Source organism: Carcharhinus amblyrhynchos, chromosome 27 (assembly GCF_965287045.1).
Source record: "Carcharhinus amblyrhynchos chromosome 27, sCarAmb.v2.hapA, whole genome shotgun sequence".
Lineage (NCBI taxonomy): Eukaryota > Metazoa > Chordata > Chondrichthyes > Carcharhiniformes > Carcharhinidae > Carcharhinus > Carcharhinus amblyrhynchos.
In genome coordinates, this window is record NC_137350.1 from 38,132,498 (window position 1) to 38,148,837 (window position 16,340).

General features: G+C 42.1%; 1 protein-coding gene across 1 annotated transcript; it reads left to right on the plus strand.

Annotated features, from left to right (window-relative positions):
* The first annotated feature begins 415 nt into the window (after positions 1-415).
* Positions 416-16,339, plus strand: LOC145359155 (tubulin polyglutamylase ttll6-like). Its single transcript, XM_080213577.1, has 9 exons — positions 416-448; positions 3,383-3,501; positions 4,324-4,454; positions 6,883-7,039; positions 8,697-8,840; positions 10,728-10,813; positions 12,641-12,866; positions 13,963-14,144; positions 16,147-16,339. The coding sequence occupies exons 2-9, from the start codon at positions 3,481-3,483 to the stop codon at positions 16,337-16,339; spliced, it is 1,140 nt and encodes a 379-aa protein (XP_080069703.1). The 5' UTR covers positions 416-448; positions 3,383-3,480.
* The last annotated feature ends 1 nt before the right edge of the window (position 16,340 follows it).

A 16,340-nucleotide genomic window follows, 5' to 3' on the forward strand; every position in this document is an offset into this window, starting at 1 on the left:
ACTACATACATATTATTTAAATGCAGTTAAATTCATAACAACCACCACCACCACCACCACCCACCCTGCGCTGTTTAATGGTAGAACTGTGGTGTGTCAGGATGGAATCCAATCTCCCAAATTCTAGTATCCCTTGGAGCAAAGAAGATTTAAATTACACACCCCACCCACATCCTCCCAAACGACACTGGCTGCAATAGGTTAATTCCTCATAGGCTGGGTATTCAAGCTGTCTGACTCAGTTTCAGTGTCCCTGGGATTATGCCACAGTACGATACTTGAGGGTGAGTGAGAGATGATAGTTCTTTTAAAAGCATAGATAAGGTTGAAAAGGATTCTTGAGGTAGTTTTATTGAACCAAGGCTCCATGTGCACGTGTCTGTCTCTTTGTATCTTTCCTGTTTCAGATGAATATGGATCAATCTTACAAACTGCAAGCAGTCCAGTGGTGAGTACCAAGAACTCTAGTTGGCCTCTGCTGTGACATTTCTGTTTTCTTCCTTGTCGGAAACATTCCGGCACTACAACTTACAGTTTTGACCTCAGCTTAAAACACAATCCAAGACGTTTCCTGCTGGTTTGCTGTGTAAATATCTTTTCCAAGACTAAGCAATGTTCACCTGAAAACTCCTTCATTTGAGTTCCATCGTGTGCTGAACAGGCTGATCTATCAGGTGAAGTGCTGGAATTTGGGTTGGCAATATGGAGACACCCTAGGTGGGAAGTTAGGGAGCAGAAATTTTCAGCAATTATTCCATGGATGCTGTGGTCCTGAAAACTAAATACAAGATCATCTCTCATTTCTTTCTTGTGGGTCAGGAGTTACATATCAGCCAGACATTAGTGAACCAGATGGATTTTTACAACAGTTTCATGGTCATCCAGGGTTTTCATTAAATTCAAATTTCACCACCTGCTGTGGTGGGATTTGAACCTGAGTCTTTGGATTGCTAGTCCAGTGACAATACCACTACGCCACCACCTCCCCTCAGTAACACATCCCTCAGTAATACTCTCACTTTTCTAAAAACAGCTGATTCATTCTGAGATGCAATTCCATACTTTAAGAAGGATGTCAATGCCTTCAACAGGTTACAGAGGAGATTTACCAGAATGATGCCAGGGATGTGGGTCTTTAGTGAGGGGAGTGCTACCGAGGGGAGGCGGTGGCATAAGGGTAATGTTGCTGGACTAGCAATCCAGGGACCCAACTTTGAGATGAAACTCCAGCAGAAGTTGGGATTATTCTCCTTGAAACAAGGTAGTCCGTTAGAGCTGTTTAGAACCGTAAAGGCATAGTGTAAATAGGAGGAACTATTTTCAGTGACAGAAGCATCAGTAACCTGAAGAAATGGACTTAAAGTGATTGGCGACGGAAAAAATGGTGAGATGAGATGAATTATTTTTTACGCAGCCATTTGTTGCAGACTGGAATGCGCTGACTGAAAGAGAGATTCCAAACAAACCTCTCAAAGTGGAATTCAATAAATATTTAAAGAGAAAACATTTAGGTCTTTGGGAAAGATGAGGGGGAGTGGGGATAATTGGATAGCTCTTTTGAAGAGCCAGCACAGGTCTAATGGGCTGAATGACCTCCTTCTATACTGTACTATTCTATGATTCTATAAACACCAACTGTTCCCTATCGGTGAGCCGAGTTGGTGGAAGATTTAGTTATGGGGGGGGGGGAGGACCCTGAGAGCTGAATTCAATGCTGCTTTCAACTGATCTCTGAGGCATTTTCCAGGCACTGACTAATAATCAGTAATAAGAACTGTGTTTGATTCTCCTCCCTATGTCCTCTAACCCCCGCCTCCCCACATCCCCCCCACCCCGCATCCCCCCACCCTGCCCCCATGCTGCCCTCTCCCAATTCAAGGGCAGTAAAGCTTAGTGCTTTCTCTCATTGGCCTCCCAGGATGAGATTAATTAACTGAACACAGGTCATGGATTGAACAAAGGGCCTTATATGTCCATAAGGGTTAGTTTGACACTGAATGGGCTGGAGTTTCATCCTAAAGATTGGTCCCTGAATTGTTAGTCCAGCAACTTTACCAGTATGCCACTGCCTCCCCACAGTAGCAAACCCACAGTGGCACTCACACTTTTCTGAATTATTTCTGGGTGGCATGGTGGCACAGTGGTTAGCGTTGCTGCCTCACAGCACCAGGAATCTGGGTTCAACTCCCAGCTTGAGCCATTGTCTGTGCAGAGTCTGCGCATTCTCCCTCTGTCGCATTGGGTTTCCTTTGGGTGCTCTGGTTTCCTCCCACAGTCCAAAAGATGTGCTGATTAGGTACATTGGCCATGCTAAATTCCCCCTCAATGTACCTGAACAGGTGTCAGAGTGTGGCGATTGGGGAATTTTCATAGTAACTTCACTATGGTGTTAATGTAAGCCTACTTGTGGCACTAAAACATAAACTTTAGATGTGGATCATGTATAGCTGGAAAGGAACTTGGAAGCAATGGTATTCACATTGCCTTTTGTCCTTGTCCCCTTGTTGTGGAGGTTGTGGCTTTGGGAGATGCTATTCAAAAAATATTACAAAAAGCTTTGTATTGTCAACTCGTGTCTATAAAAATAACTACCTCGATAAGCTATCTTAATTAAAACTATAAACTGTGAACATGTTAATTCTGATTTCCTTAATTGTCTGTTCTCTTATTCTCTCTTCATCTGTAAAATTCATGATTTTTAATAATACTTTTCTTTGCCTAACCTAACCATGCTTTCAATCTGCTTGTTTGATTCCCCTGCAGTTAGTGGCACCTTCAGATGAATGATTTTTTAAACATTTGTGTTATGTCCCAATCAAATTTTGATAACATCTGGGGCAACTGAACCTGTTTACATTTAACATTTAAATATTAAAAATGTCCCAGAGACCCATGCAAATACAGAAATGCCCCCAGGGACCACCTTTACATATTGAAAACCCATTAGGGATGTCCTATATATAGAACACACTCCTCAGACCCTCAAACACTAAGGAATTCCTGCAAATGTTTGCCAATTGGAAGATTGAACAGGTCAATCTTATTTCCCTATTTCAGAAGTGGAAGAACAAGTATGCTCATTGGAGACTTGCAAAAAGTTACAAAAGTTAAAAACTATCCTTGCAAGTTGTTAATTAAATGATTGAACTTTTGGAAAGTCCACAAGTCCAGTTGGAGATGACAAATTGTTAATATTCAGCTCATAGTTTAGAAACATAGGAGAAAGAAAAGGGAACCTAGCCCCATGACTCTGTTCCACCATTGATCTGTATCTTAATTCCACTCTGCTACCTTGGCTCCATATCTCTTAGTAACCTTGGCTAACAGCAGTCTCACATTTAGAGTTATGGAGTTAGCAGCTACTGCTTTTTGTTTTTTGTAGTTCGTCGGGCAGCCGCTCAGTTTGGGTTGAAGGAGGTGGGTGACGATGAGGAATGGACTCTGTTCTGGACTGATTATTCAGTCTCATTGGACAAAGCCATGGAACTGAAACGCTACCAGGTAATCAGCCAACTGTTTATCTGAGAAGGAGAAATGACCATTTCACAGGGAGACCCAACATTTACATTTCAGTCTGTGGATGGCTCAGTTGATAAATAGAATAACAGTGTGACTTTGGGTGAGAGTTGTGAGCTGTGGATTTGTTGGGAACACTTTTTACTTCTTGGGGCAGAATGTTATGGGTTCAAATCTCACTCCAGAGACTTGAGCACATAACCAGGTGCCAGGACTGAGGGAGATGTTAAACTAAAACTTTAGTCAGGCAGACATAAAAGATCCTATTTAGAGAAGAGTAGCACTATTCTCCCCATTGTCAATTGGAAAGTTAATCCTCGACTTAATAACCAAACCACAGATTATCTAGAACATTATTGTTTGTGGGATTTTGCTGTGTACACTTCCTACACCATACAAAGTACTTAACAGGACACAAAACACTTTGGGATGTGCTGTGATTGTGAAAGGTGCTACAGAAATTGGAGTCACAAAGAAGTAACAAGATCTTAATCAGTAAGTCTCAACAATGACACCAGTGAGACTAAATTGGCCACAGAACCTCTTGCTTTAGGTGAACTACAACATTCCAGGTTCCAGCTCTGGAAATGAAATGACTGCTGCTGAAAGGATAAGAGGTTAGATATAGGATCGCAGCCCCCGCCATGATAAATTAACTGGCTGGGAGAGTCATTGATGAGGTGCTGGAGGGCGGCCAGCAGCTGTTGGACCTTCACCCGAATTAGTCAGTAGAGCAAAAACTATGACACGTGTTATATGCAACCTGTGTGCCATCAAAGAGGACTGATAACCTTTATCATTATACAGAAAATTAATCATTTTCCTGGAATGAATGAGATCTGCAGGAAGGATTTGCTGGCTCGCAACCTAAATCGGATGTTAAAGCTATACCCAAAGGATTACAACATTTTCCCCAAAACGTGGTGTCTGCCATCTGAGTAAGTTCAATACAGGCCAAGGAGTGAAAGTACTTCATGGCACAGTAATAATAAACTAAAGCTATAATGACAGGACATGGAAACAGATACTGGGCATTGCAATGGGTTAGAAGCTGAATTCTCACCTCTGGGACTTGCATTCAAGTTCAAATGAAATGATGATTCCTCTGCCTGTTCCCCACAAGATCCCAAGTGTTTGGAATGTCTGAGTCTAGTTCTTCTTAGATTAGAATCCAAAAAAAATCACAAACTTACTCTGAGAGATCATCATCTGGACATTTTTGGAGCTAGAAAACAAATGGTTATATTAATGCAGTAGTAGTATTAATGGTCTTCTATGGTTGTGGTTAAGGAACATTGTTGGAGTAGATTAAGTGCAGTAGAACATTCCAGATGTTAATGGGCTTTGCCAGTTACTTATGTACCTGCCGGAACCCTACCAAAGATTCCAAATGATAAACGTGGTTATCTTCACCTCTGAATACGGACAACAGAAACTTTACAGCACAGAAGGAGGCCATTTGGCCCACTGTGTCTGTGGCATCAATGAAAGAGATATCCAGCCTAATCCTATTTTTTGCTCATTGTCTGGTGCCTTTTAGTTTACTTCAAGTGCATATCCAAGTATTTTTTAAAATGCAATGAAAGTTTCCACCATTATGACCCTTTTCAAGCAGTGCGTTCCAGACCCCTGCCATCCTCTAAATAAAAACATTTCTCCTCAACTCCTCTCTAATGATTGGATTCGGAAAGACATGCTGGTTAGGTGCATTGACAGAAACAGGCGCTGGAGTGTGGTGACTAGGGGAATTTCACAGTAACTTCATTGCAGTGTCAATATAAGCCTTATTTGTAACAAATAAATAAACATTATTTTACTCCTTAATCCCTCCTACAATTACTTTAAATCCTTGTCTCTTGGTTATTAACATCTAACTAGGTTGTGGTGTTAAATTCTGCTCCACAAAAGCCAGGCTGACACTCCCAGTGCAGTATGGAAATGGCCCTGCGCTATCAGAGGTTCCACCTGTGACATTACACTTTGAACTGGAGCCCTGGCTGGCCTCTCAGATGAAGTGAAAAGATCCCACTGCTGCCACATTGAAGAACAGTTGGGTTGTTCTCTCCAGGGTCCTGGCCAATATTTACCCCTCAACCAGCCTCACTAAAAACAAATTGTCTGATCAACACTGTTGCTTGTGGAAGCTTGGGGCAGAATTTAATGCCCACACCGTGGCAAGTTTAGTGCCTATAAGACTGGGGAATTAGAGGGGGGGGCAGTGCAGCATTTAGTCAGGATGGTGGGAAGGGACCCATCCATCTTCTGCCTCTACCCCAAATTAAATCCCTAGCAGGAAGGCCCCATTGCCAAGTCCAAAGATGTGCGGTTTAGGTTGATTGGCCATGCTAAGAAATTGCCCCTTAGTGTCCAGGGATGTGTAGGTTAGAGGGATTAGTGGGTATAATATGTGGGGGTAGGGCCTGGGTGGGATTGTGTTCAGTGCAGACTCAATGGGCCGAAGGGCCTCTTTCTGCACTGTAGGGTTCTATGATTCTAAGTGGCCACTCAAAGCTTCATTTCACTGCTGCTGGCTTTAATCCAGCAATAGGAAGTTGGCTCGCTGTGTGATAATCTTAACCAGCAACCCCATGTCGAGTTACACGGGGACTCCCAGGGATGTACCTCATGTCAGGCTGCTCGGTGCTTGATCAAGTGACCTGGCATTGGGAAGTGCGGAGTGAGGGGGGTACTTGCTGAGAGCCACCCCCTGCCTTTCTTGCCAACCTCCCTCCTATGCGACAACCACCCTCCTTCCCTGTCCACCAATCTGCCATAACTCATCTGTGGCCTGGGATCCAAATATAATCCTGGGAGGGGCGGGGGGGAGGAGTTTTCCTGTCCCACCTACCACGGAGTGAGGGGTGGATCATGGAGAGGTCCGCTGACCTCGGGCGGAAGTTTCCAGTTTCAGGGCGAACACGGTTGAAAAACTCCACCCTCGGTCTCAGGTGGGTATCATTCTGCCAACAACCACCATCTCTCTAGCGGCACTGTTATTTAACAGAGCTGCTAGTTTCTGGTCAGTAGCTCCCAGTGGGTGGGACTTTCACCACAGACTCCTTGATCATGGGGAAGGCCCACCAATTCCAGTTAACTAGGAAGGCTTCGGGCCTCCCTGAAATTAGGGGATGTGGGGCTCTGGCCAGTTCTCCAGCCAGCGGGCAACAATCCCCATCACCTCCATTAAATACCGCGATTGCTGCAGACAAATTATGGGCACTTTTCCGACATGACAAAAGTGTGTAAGCTCCAAAAATACTTAATTGGCTGTAAGTTTGCATCACATGGTTGTGAAAGGTGGTTAGAAGTGCAAGTTTTTTCTTTTATATGCTCTCTAGTTTGTCTGAAAAATGCTTCTTTTTGCAGGTATCATGAGTTTATGGTCTACAGCAGAGCGAGGAAATCCAAGACTTTTATTTGCAAACCTGATTCTGAATGTCAGGGACGTGGCATCTTTTTGACCAGGAACACAAGTGAAGTTAAACCAGGGGAAGACATGGTTTGCCAAGTGTACATTCCAAAGGTATTTTATCCAATGCCACACAGTTTCCTGTTACATTCATGTTAATACATGGACATTCATAAAGGAAAATTCTAACTTTATGACATTGGTTTGGATAAAGAACTCCACTATAAACATGATTTGACAAGAGGATTGAAAAAAGCCATTGCTAGGACCTTTGTTCTGCAACAAATCCCTTCCGCATTTTAAGAACTCTGCCAGGTTAGATCTGGACATAGTCTGCTGGTGTAAATTAAGCCAATTTTCATCTCTCCCCATCTTTATCCACCTTGACCTTTAAGTCCCAGGAAATTCACAACATATATTCCTCGCTATTCACATGATGATTAAAACTTCAAGGTGTCTCCGCATCATTCCTGCTCATTCCACAACCTGCAATCAATTAGTTTTCAGCTTTTAATGCAGTGTCAGAAAAGTATATTCAAATAAACAGAGATAAAAAGGATGACTTTTATAAAAGATTGAGGAAATTTGGGCACAGCATAATTATCATCATTATACATATGAACTCTACCTTGATTTTGACGGTGGGGTTTTGCCTTGTTCCTCGATTGTTGTGCCTCAAATTTTACCCCATTTGGCAATAATTGTTTGAACGAAACACTATCAAAATGGGGAGTTGGGTCATCAAGTTGAAGCCAGAATTTGGCTTGGCTGTGATGCACTGTGTGGCTGAATATCCATCCTGTTTACTGCCCAGGCCTCAGGCATGAAAGGAGAGCATCACTTGGTTAGCATACCCCAGCGGGATTCCATCCATGCATGGTTTGCCAGGTGTACATTCCAACAGTATCATCTTATGCCACACTATTTCCTGTCATATATTAACTTCAATATGTGGACATTTGTAAAGGAAAATTCTTACCTTTATGACATTGGTTTGGATAAGGAACTCCATTATGAACATCTGACTGGGAGAGAGCCATTACTAGGACTTTGCATGTCATTAACACAGCATCATATTATCTCCTGTGAGAGGCAAAAATAACACAGACAAAATCTGCCCCAACCCCACCAAAACTAGATACTGTGCCCAATGTTCCTCCTAAGCTGTACGAGTGCACATCTGTACAGCAATCTGAAATGTCCAGCAGCAGTGCAACAAACAGGGCAAACAAAATGAAATAAATCCTCGGGCTGGTGTCCCTTCACCAGGCTCCCTTTATTTGCAAACTCTATTTGACTCCTAAAAGTGGAATAGTACAAAGTCAGAATCTAGATTGGACAGGCAATCGTTACCAATCCTTTTGGCCAACCAAATCAAATTAATAAGGGGCAAATTAAAAGGGGCGGCTCCCAAAAGGAGGGGAACTGCCCAAAACAAAGATCAAAGTGGAAAAGAAACTTAAAACATCAAATCATAATGTGTACCTGCCCAGCAGGTACAGAAGGCACTAACAGTGCCCTCAGACACTGCATGCTCCCTCTCCAGGGATACCTGGCCATGTGGAGGGACAGACATTCAGGTTTGATGACCGCAGGCAATCATTATCTCAACCAGGGAGCTCATACTCAAAGAGCCAGTCTCATCGGCCTCATTGAGGTCATTACACAAAACAAACAAAGGTTAAGGGAATATTGACCATAAGCCTACAATCTGTAAAGATGCAACAGCAATGTTTACGATGCATTTAATCACCCTTGACTTCCTGTGCAGCCTTTCATCTTGGATGGGTTCAAGTTTGACCTAAGACTCTATGTTTTGATTACTTCCTGTGACCCTCTACGAATATATTTCTACGACGAGGGCCTGATCCGTTTTGCCACCACAAAGTACGCTGAACCCACTGATAGGAATCTGGTAAGTAACCCTGTTGGTTTGTTAGTTAAAGCTGAAAGAAAATTGAAATGTTAAATTGTATAAAAATATATAATATGTTTAATTTCCAATGGGATGATTTTAACCCAATTTGTCACGTGATGATCCCAAAAGTTTAAGTGAAATGTTGGTTTTGCATCTTCAAAAAGGATTGTCAACCATCCAGCATTGTACTGGAGTCTCCAGCAATTGAAGGTGGGTATTGTGGACAATGCTGCCAACATCTTATGAGAGTGTTAACATGGAATTCTGTGTTTTATTCCCATTTTGAACATTTGTGTTTATTCGCAATGCTAATACTTGAGATGATCAGAAAATGCTGTTTGACTGGAATGGTCAAAAACAAAGCAAAATACACATCCTATTCATCTGCCATCCCTTTATTTTCCATCATGTGAAGTTACCAGCGTTGGATTGGAGTGGGTACAGTAAGAAATCTCACAACACCAGGTTAAAGTCCAACAGGTTTATTTGGTAGCACGAGCTTTTGGAGCACTGCCCCTCCCCCAGGTGAGATAATTTTCCATTATTATCTCCCCTGACTCACTTTCTATAGGAACAATGCTTTGTTAATTCTTTTCTTATTTCAATCGATATAGAAGCTCCTACAGTCTATTTCTATATTCATAGCTAGTTTTCTCTCATACTCTGTTTCATCCCTTAATAGTCTTTTTATCATTCTTTGCTGTTCTTTATATGCTGTCCAATATTAAGTGAGTACTGATAGGCTGGTTTAAGATGCATCACAGACAAGCTCAGTCCTGTTCCTGGCCATTCACAATCAGAGGTAGGACACTGGGTGATGAAAGCTCTAGGATTATTTGCAACCAGGGTTTGCAATCCTGCAGGCTGCTCAATAATAATCTTCCTTGAATTCAAGATTGCACAGAGGATAATATAGCATTACACCTGATTCATCAGCTTCCTGCTCAGAGGGTTAGGCTGAGGTTGCCACCTCACTATGTCACTGATTCCATCTTTCATTTGCACTTTTTAAAAATGGGAACACAATAAATCAATGTTCCTGTGCTTGGGAAGATTAAAATCACCCAGGGTTCCCAGACAAGTGATCTCAATGGAACATTCTTGTGTGGGAACAGCTTATCTGTGATGCACCTTATGGTAAACCAGCTTATCAGTACTCATAGAATTTTGGACAGCATATAGAGTACAGCAAAGAATGACAAAAAGATTACTAAGGGATGAAACGTTCGAGTATGAGAGAAAAGTAGCTACAAATATAGAAATGGACTGTAGGAGTTTCAATATTGATTAAAATAAGAAAAAGTGTTAACAAAGTGAATGTTGGTCCTATAGAAAGTGAGTCTGGCGGAATAATAATGGAAAATAAAGGGATGACAGATGACTTTAGATGTTTTGTATCTCCTCTGCACCCCCTCCAGTGCCAGTATATCCTTTCTCAAGTAAGGAGATCAAAACTATACACAATACTTAAGGTATGGCCTCATCAGCACCTTATACAGCTGCAACATAACCTCACTGTTTTTAAACGCCATCCCTCTAGCAATGAAGGACAAAATTCCATTTGCCTTCTTAATTATTTGCTGCATCTGCAAACCAAGTTACAACATTGGCAACACTCAAACAGTACTTCATTGTTAGTAGAGTACTTTGGGAAGTCCTGAGGAGAAGGGAGCTACAAAATCGCAACCATTCTTCTTTTCTAACCACTGTTCATTCCCCAGTTACACATACCTCAGCACCTGTGAGTCTATTTCTCCTCTCTGCTCATAGTGAAGTTGTGTTAATAGCAATTGCATTGTGACACTCAATGTAGCTGCAATTCAATATCATGACTGAAGGTTATTTCACTGAGAGACCAAATCTTTTGCCTTCTGTTGCTCACAGGAGGATATCTGTATGCACCTCACCAACTACTCTATCAACAAGCACAGCAAGAACTTCGTCCGGGATGAAAACAAAGGTAGTAAAAGGTGAGGCACACGGCAGCAGAATACCTGTATATGGTTTTCTTATGATGCAGAATGGGCATCCCTTTGTAAAAGTGCAGTAGATGCGAAAGATGGTCAGTGCAGCAGGAGAGATGGTACAGCCCTTATTCCTTATCACAATAGCTCATTACCTCCTCCTGTTCCCCCTCTTTTTTAAGACGTTTTATTTTTTTCCCATTTTTAGGTCTCTCTTTGCCACTAGCCATCTCCCAAGCCAAGATGGCTGTCAGGCAATTCGCTTCCAGGCCTCTATTAAGCTGTCTGTGAGGAGGTCTATATCAGCCTGAGGTGAGTTGCCCATTCAATTTCTAATTTTTACACCACTCCACTCCGCCCCTGTTGCAGGAGATGCATGATCTTCTGAGTTTTTGAAGTCAGAATGATTATGGGTATTTAAACCCTACAAATTATTCCCTCACCACCTCCCAACCATTGAACATTCTGAGTCCTCATCAGACTTAAAGTTTCCCATGACCTACAAGATCTCCCTGTCAGTTGCTTGTTCTACTCTTCAGTGACCACCCTCCCCCACCGCCCAGTTTTCCTCTTCTGTCAACCCAGATTAGGGCAATGTTGCAACCCCAAAAATACATTATTTGGAGAAAGGATTCATCCTTCAAAACTCCTGTGATGTGTCCCATCCTTGAAAGATTGAAGGGAATCAGTGGATCAAGTATTCCAGAAAGTGACCAGCTGTGAATCTTAGTCCCATGGGATCCAATGCTAAAACCTATTGGATTGTCTCACTCAGATTTTTCAGGAAAGATTCTATGAAGGGAAAACTCAGCCATGTACTGAGAAGAAGAAGAGTCATCTTTGACTACAACCGTTAACTCAGTTTCTCTCTCCACAGATGCTGCCCGACCTGCTGAGTTTTTCCAGCATTTTCAGTTTTTATATTTAAAAAATGTGTGTTTATAAGTTTTATTTGAATATTTCCATGCATTAGTTATAAATTATTGATGATGGTAAATTATGACTGACAATAAGAGCCATCCACTTGGGGAATAGAGAGCCTGTTGACTTCCTAATTAAATGTAGGTTGGTGTTGTCTCACATGACTAACATGTTGGGTGAATGTGGGAGGTTGGGGAGTGGAGGAGGGTTGGCGAGGGGGTGGGTGGAGGATGGTCGGCAGGGGCTGGGGGGGGTACATGTGATGAAACCTCAGTCTAGGGAAGGGAACAGACAAAGTTGGCACCCTAAGATCCTGAGGTAAGTCTTCAAGAGGGTTGGACAGGCATTCCAGTGGGAGGATGGAAGGGAAACTCAGCACAAAGAAGGCCCAAGCTTCCCACGTGGTGCCCAGAGCAGCACTTCTGACCCACAGGGAAGTTCATAAAGAGAGGAAAAAATGAAATTTAGCTTTCTAGATTCTTTCTGACTCTGGAACCACTTCCCACTTGGCTTGGTAGGAACACCACCAATGTTCACCACTCAGACCTCACTTTAATATTCCAGACAAGCCACGATGATGGCAAATATGTAAACTTAAGAAGGATCCCATTGACTTCAGTTTAAAACTGCCCTCCTCTGAACACAAAGCATGGCCAGAGCCCAAAAGAATGCTGGTGCTCATGGGACTAACAAGGATTCAGAACAGAGAAGAAAAATTGTAACTATCGATCACTGCAGTAATAAAGGTGAAAATGTGATAGCCTCTTTAATCGATTCACTCTACTTTTGACTGTGTGCGCTCTCACATGGATACAAATTAATTATGCTTCAAATTAGATAAGACCATCTGACAAATAAATAATGATTTACAAAAGTTTATTGCTGATTGGTTTGTAAAATATTTTCTTCTAGAAAGCTATCTTTCTTTAACAAGTACATGGAGAATAACGCCTATGATTTGGAGAGGTTGTGGAACAGCATTGAAGACGTGATCATCAAAACTATCCTGGCGGCATATCCAGTTCTGAAACACAATTATCTCACGTGCTTCCCCAACCATATTTCTGGCAGTGCTTGCTTTGAGATCCTTGGCTTTGATATCCTACTGGACCAAACTTTGAAACCCTGGCTGCTGGAGGTACAAAGATCTTTGAGATAAATGTACATGCATTAAGCAGATATTCCGTCAATTGCATAGAACAAGTAATCATACAATCATACAGCGGAAAAGGAGGCCATTCAGCCCAATGTGCTGTATGAGCTCTTTGGAAGAACAATCCTGTTAGTTTTACCTCTTGTTCTCTCCACATTGTGGAGATGCCGGTGTTAGACTGGGGTGGGCACAGTAAGAAGTCTCATAAACCAGCTTAAAGTCCAACAGGTTTATTTGGTAGCACAAGCTTTCAGAGCACTGCTCACCTAATGAAGGGGCAATGCTCCAAAAGCTCTTGCCACCAAATAAACCATTGGACTTTAACCTGGTGTTGTGAGACTTCTTACTGTGCTTTCCACATTGACCAGCTAATTCTCTCTCAAGCCTTTATCCAAAATCACAATTGAATCAGCTTTCGCCATCTTTCCTCATGTGCATCTCAGATCACAATAACTTGTTGCCACTTGTTGGGGTGGCAGAGTGGCATAGTGGTTAGCACTGCTGCCTCACAGCGCCAGAGACCCGGGTTCGATTCCCGACTTGGGTTACTGTCCATGTGGAATTTGCACATTCTCCCCGTGTCTGTGTGGGTTTCCTCCGGGTGCTCCGGTTTCCTCCCACAGCCCAAAAGTGTGCTGGTTAGGATGCATTGGCCATGCTAAATTCTCACTCAGTGTACCCGAACAGGCGCCAGAGTGTGGTGACTTGGAGATTTTCACAGTAACTTCATTGCAATGTTAATGTAAGCCTACTTGTGACACTAATAAATAAACTTTAAAAATAAATTCTCATCTCCCCGCGGGCTATTGTGCCAATTATTTTAAACCTGTGTTCTCTGTGTAGGTATCTGCTTATTCTAGGTGTAAGTGAGAATTTATTCAGTCAAAGTGTCCCTTTAGCAGTAATTTTTTTTAAACCAGTGTGCTTCTAACTTGAACTACAAAGATGATTGCATTAGCTGCATTTCTTCTCCTATTTATTCTCAGATGTATTTTACTGTGACTATTTTACAAAGATGATTGCATTAGCTGCATTTCTTCTCCTATTTATTCTCAGATGTATTTTACTGTGACTATTTTAGGTAAACCATTCTCCAAGTTTTACCACTGACTCCAAACTTGATCAAGAAGTGAAAGATAACCTTCTTTACGATACTTTATGCATGATAAATCTTGGTGCTTGTGACCGGCGGAAAGTTCAAGAAGAAGAGAGGCGTAGAACAAATGAACGACTTCTTCACATCTACAAATCCCGGGAGGACAGGTACTGTGCGGTGGAGAGACAGTGTGAAATATTTCAATGAACCAGTGGAATATAGAATATAGGAACTGGAGTAGGCCATTTAGCTTCTCGAGTCTGTAACACCAAGCCAAGATTATGGCTGATCTGTGACTATAAATTTATACACCTCCCTATGTCCCATATCTGTAAAAGCTTTTTGTTAGCAAAATTCTATCAATTTCATATACAAAATTGACAATTGATCTAATATAAATTGCCACTGATACAACAGGGGGAATTTTCCCATCCCCGGCCATGGGCATCATGGTGAGTTGGGGGTGGGGTGGACCATGCAAAGGTCCATTGACCTCAAGTAGGATTTTCCAGTTTTTGGGGTGAGTGCAGCTGGAAAATCCTTCCCAACAAGTTCCAAACCTCCCTTACATTTTGCATATAGAATTGTTTTCAAATTTCACTGTCGCAGAGATTACAAACCTAGTTTGTAATCTCTGTTTATGCTTTAATCTCTGGATTCCAGCTATCTAAGGGGAAGCAATGACCTAGTGGTATTATTGCTAGACTATAAATCCAGAAACTCAGCTAATGTTCTGGGGACCCGGGTCAAATCCCACCATGGCAGATGGTGGAATTTGAATTCCTTAAAAAATGGAATTAAGAATCTACTAATGACCATGAAACCATTGTCGATTGTCATAAAAACCCATCTTGTCCACTAATATCCTTTAGGGAAGGAAATCTGCCATCCTTACCTGGTCGGGCCTACATGTGACTCCAGAGCCACAGCAATGTGGTTGACTCTCAACTGCCCCCTGAACAAGGGCAACTAGGGATGGGCAAAAAGTGCTGGGCAGCCAGTGACGCCCATGGCCCCGAATGAAAAATATGTCTTGTATACCTACATTGCATTCCCTCCAAGGCCACTTGAAGAATGGTATCCAGAACTGAACACAATACTTTGACCAAGGCTTTGAGTGAAGAGTGATCAATGATAGAAGTGTGAGCATTCGTTTGTTAGAAATGTAAGGTCCCAGAATAGGTCTAACCCCGGTTTATTACTATTTGTCCATTATTTTGAAAGAATTGAAAAGTTTGTACTTTTGACCCTCAGCTCTCTGTGACACTGCTTCACACCCAGAGAGAGAATGAAGAAACAAGGGCCCAATTCTAAAATCAGAGCTAGGCGGAAACAAATTCAGGAAGCACTTTCCTCACATGACCCATGGTAGAAGTTTGGAATTCTCTCCCTCAAAATGTTCTGTGAGCCTTCAAGACTGAGATTTTGTTAGTTAAGAGTATCAAGGGACATGGAGCAAATGTAGATGAATAGTTTTGAGATGGAGATCAGCCAGAATCTATTTGAATGATGGAGAATCTCAAAAGGCTCAATAGGTACTCCAATTTCTAATGTTGCTATGTGTGAAAGTTTGCAGAATGATAAAGTAATACTTCAGTAACAGCTAAATTATCAAGAAGGCCACTTGACTCAACTGGTTTGTGTATTTTTATGCTCCGCACAAGCCTCCTCCCACCTGTTACATCCAATCCTATTTACATAAAATCTCTACAGTGCAGAAAGAGGTCATTCGGCTCATCAAGTCTGCAGCAACTCTCCATAAAAGCCAGGCGACCCACCCTTTCCCCGTAACTCAGTGCACTTACCATGACTAGTCCAGCTGACCTACACACCTTGGACACTAAGTGGCAATTTAGCATTGCAGGTCTACCTGACCTGCTTATCATATCAGAACATATCATTCTACCCTTTCTCCCTCATGTTTTTATCCAGCTTTCCCTTAAATATATCTCTATTATTCTCCTCAACCATTGCCTGTGGTTTCAAGTTCCAAATTCTCGCCACTTGTTGGCTAACGAGGTTTCTCCTGAAATCTTCATTGTAGCTGAAGAAGGAGGAAAGGGCAGAGATTGGATAGTAATAAGCAGCTGATTCAAGAACAATAAGTCTAAAGATTGCCTCGAGAGTAAAGCACAAAGGTAATAATTGGTGCCTTTCTTTTCTAATTAGGGCTGATGAAATAAAAAGTAACCAGGCTGCCTGGGTGGAACAGATGGAAAAATATGAAGATGAAAATATGGGAAACTTCAGAAGAATTTATCCTATTACTGGTTCAGAAAAATATGACAAATTCTTGAAATGCAAACATTCCCTTTTCCAGGAAACTATTGCTTCCAAGGCCCGAGAAGAATGTGCCAGGTAGA

Excerpts from the sequence above, each read along its gene's own strand:
- LOC145359155 (XM_080213577.1), top strand. The coding sequence starts at position 3,481 with ATGGAACTGAAACGCTACCAG. Across the intron at positions 8,841-10,727 it reads AACCCACTGATAGGAATCTG|GAGGATATCTGTATGCACCT; the intron begins GTAAGTAACCCT and ends TGTTGCTCACAG. Across the intron at positions 12,867-13,962 it reads TGAAACCCTGGCTGCTGGAG|GTAAACCATTCTCCAAGTTT; the intron begins GTACAAAGATCT and ends TGACTATTTTAG.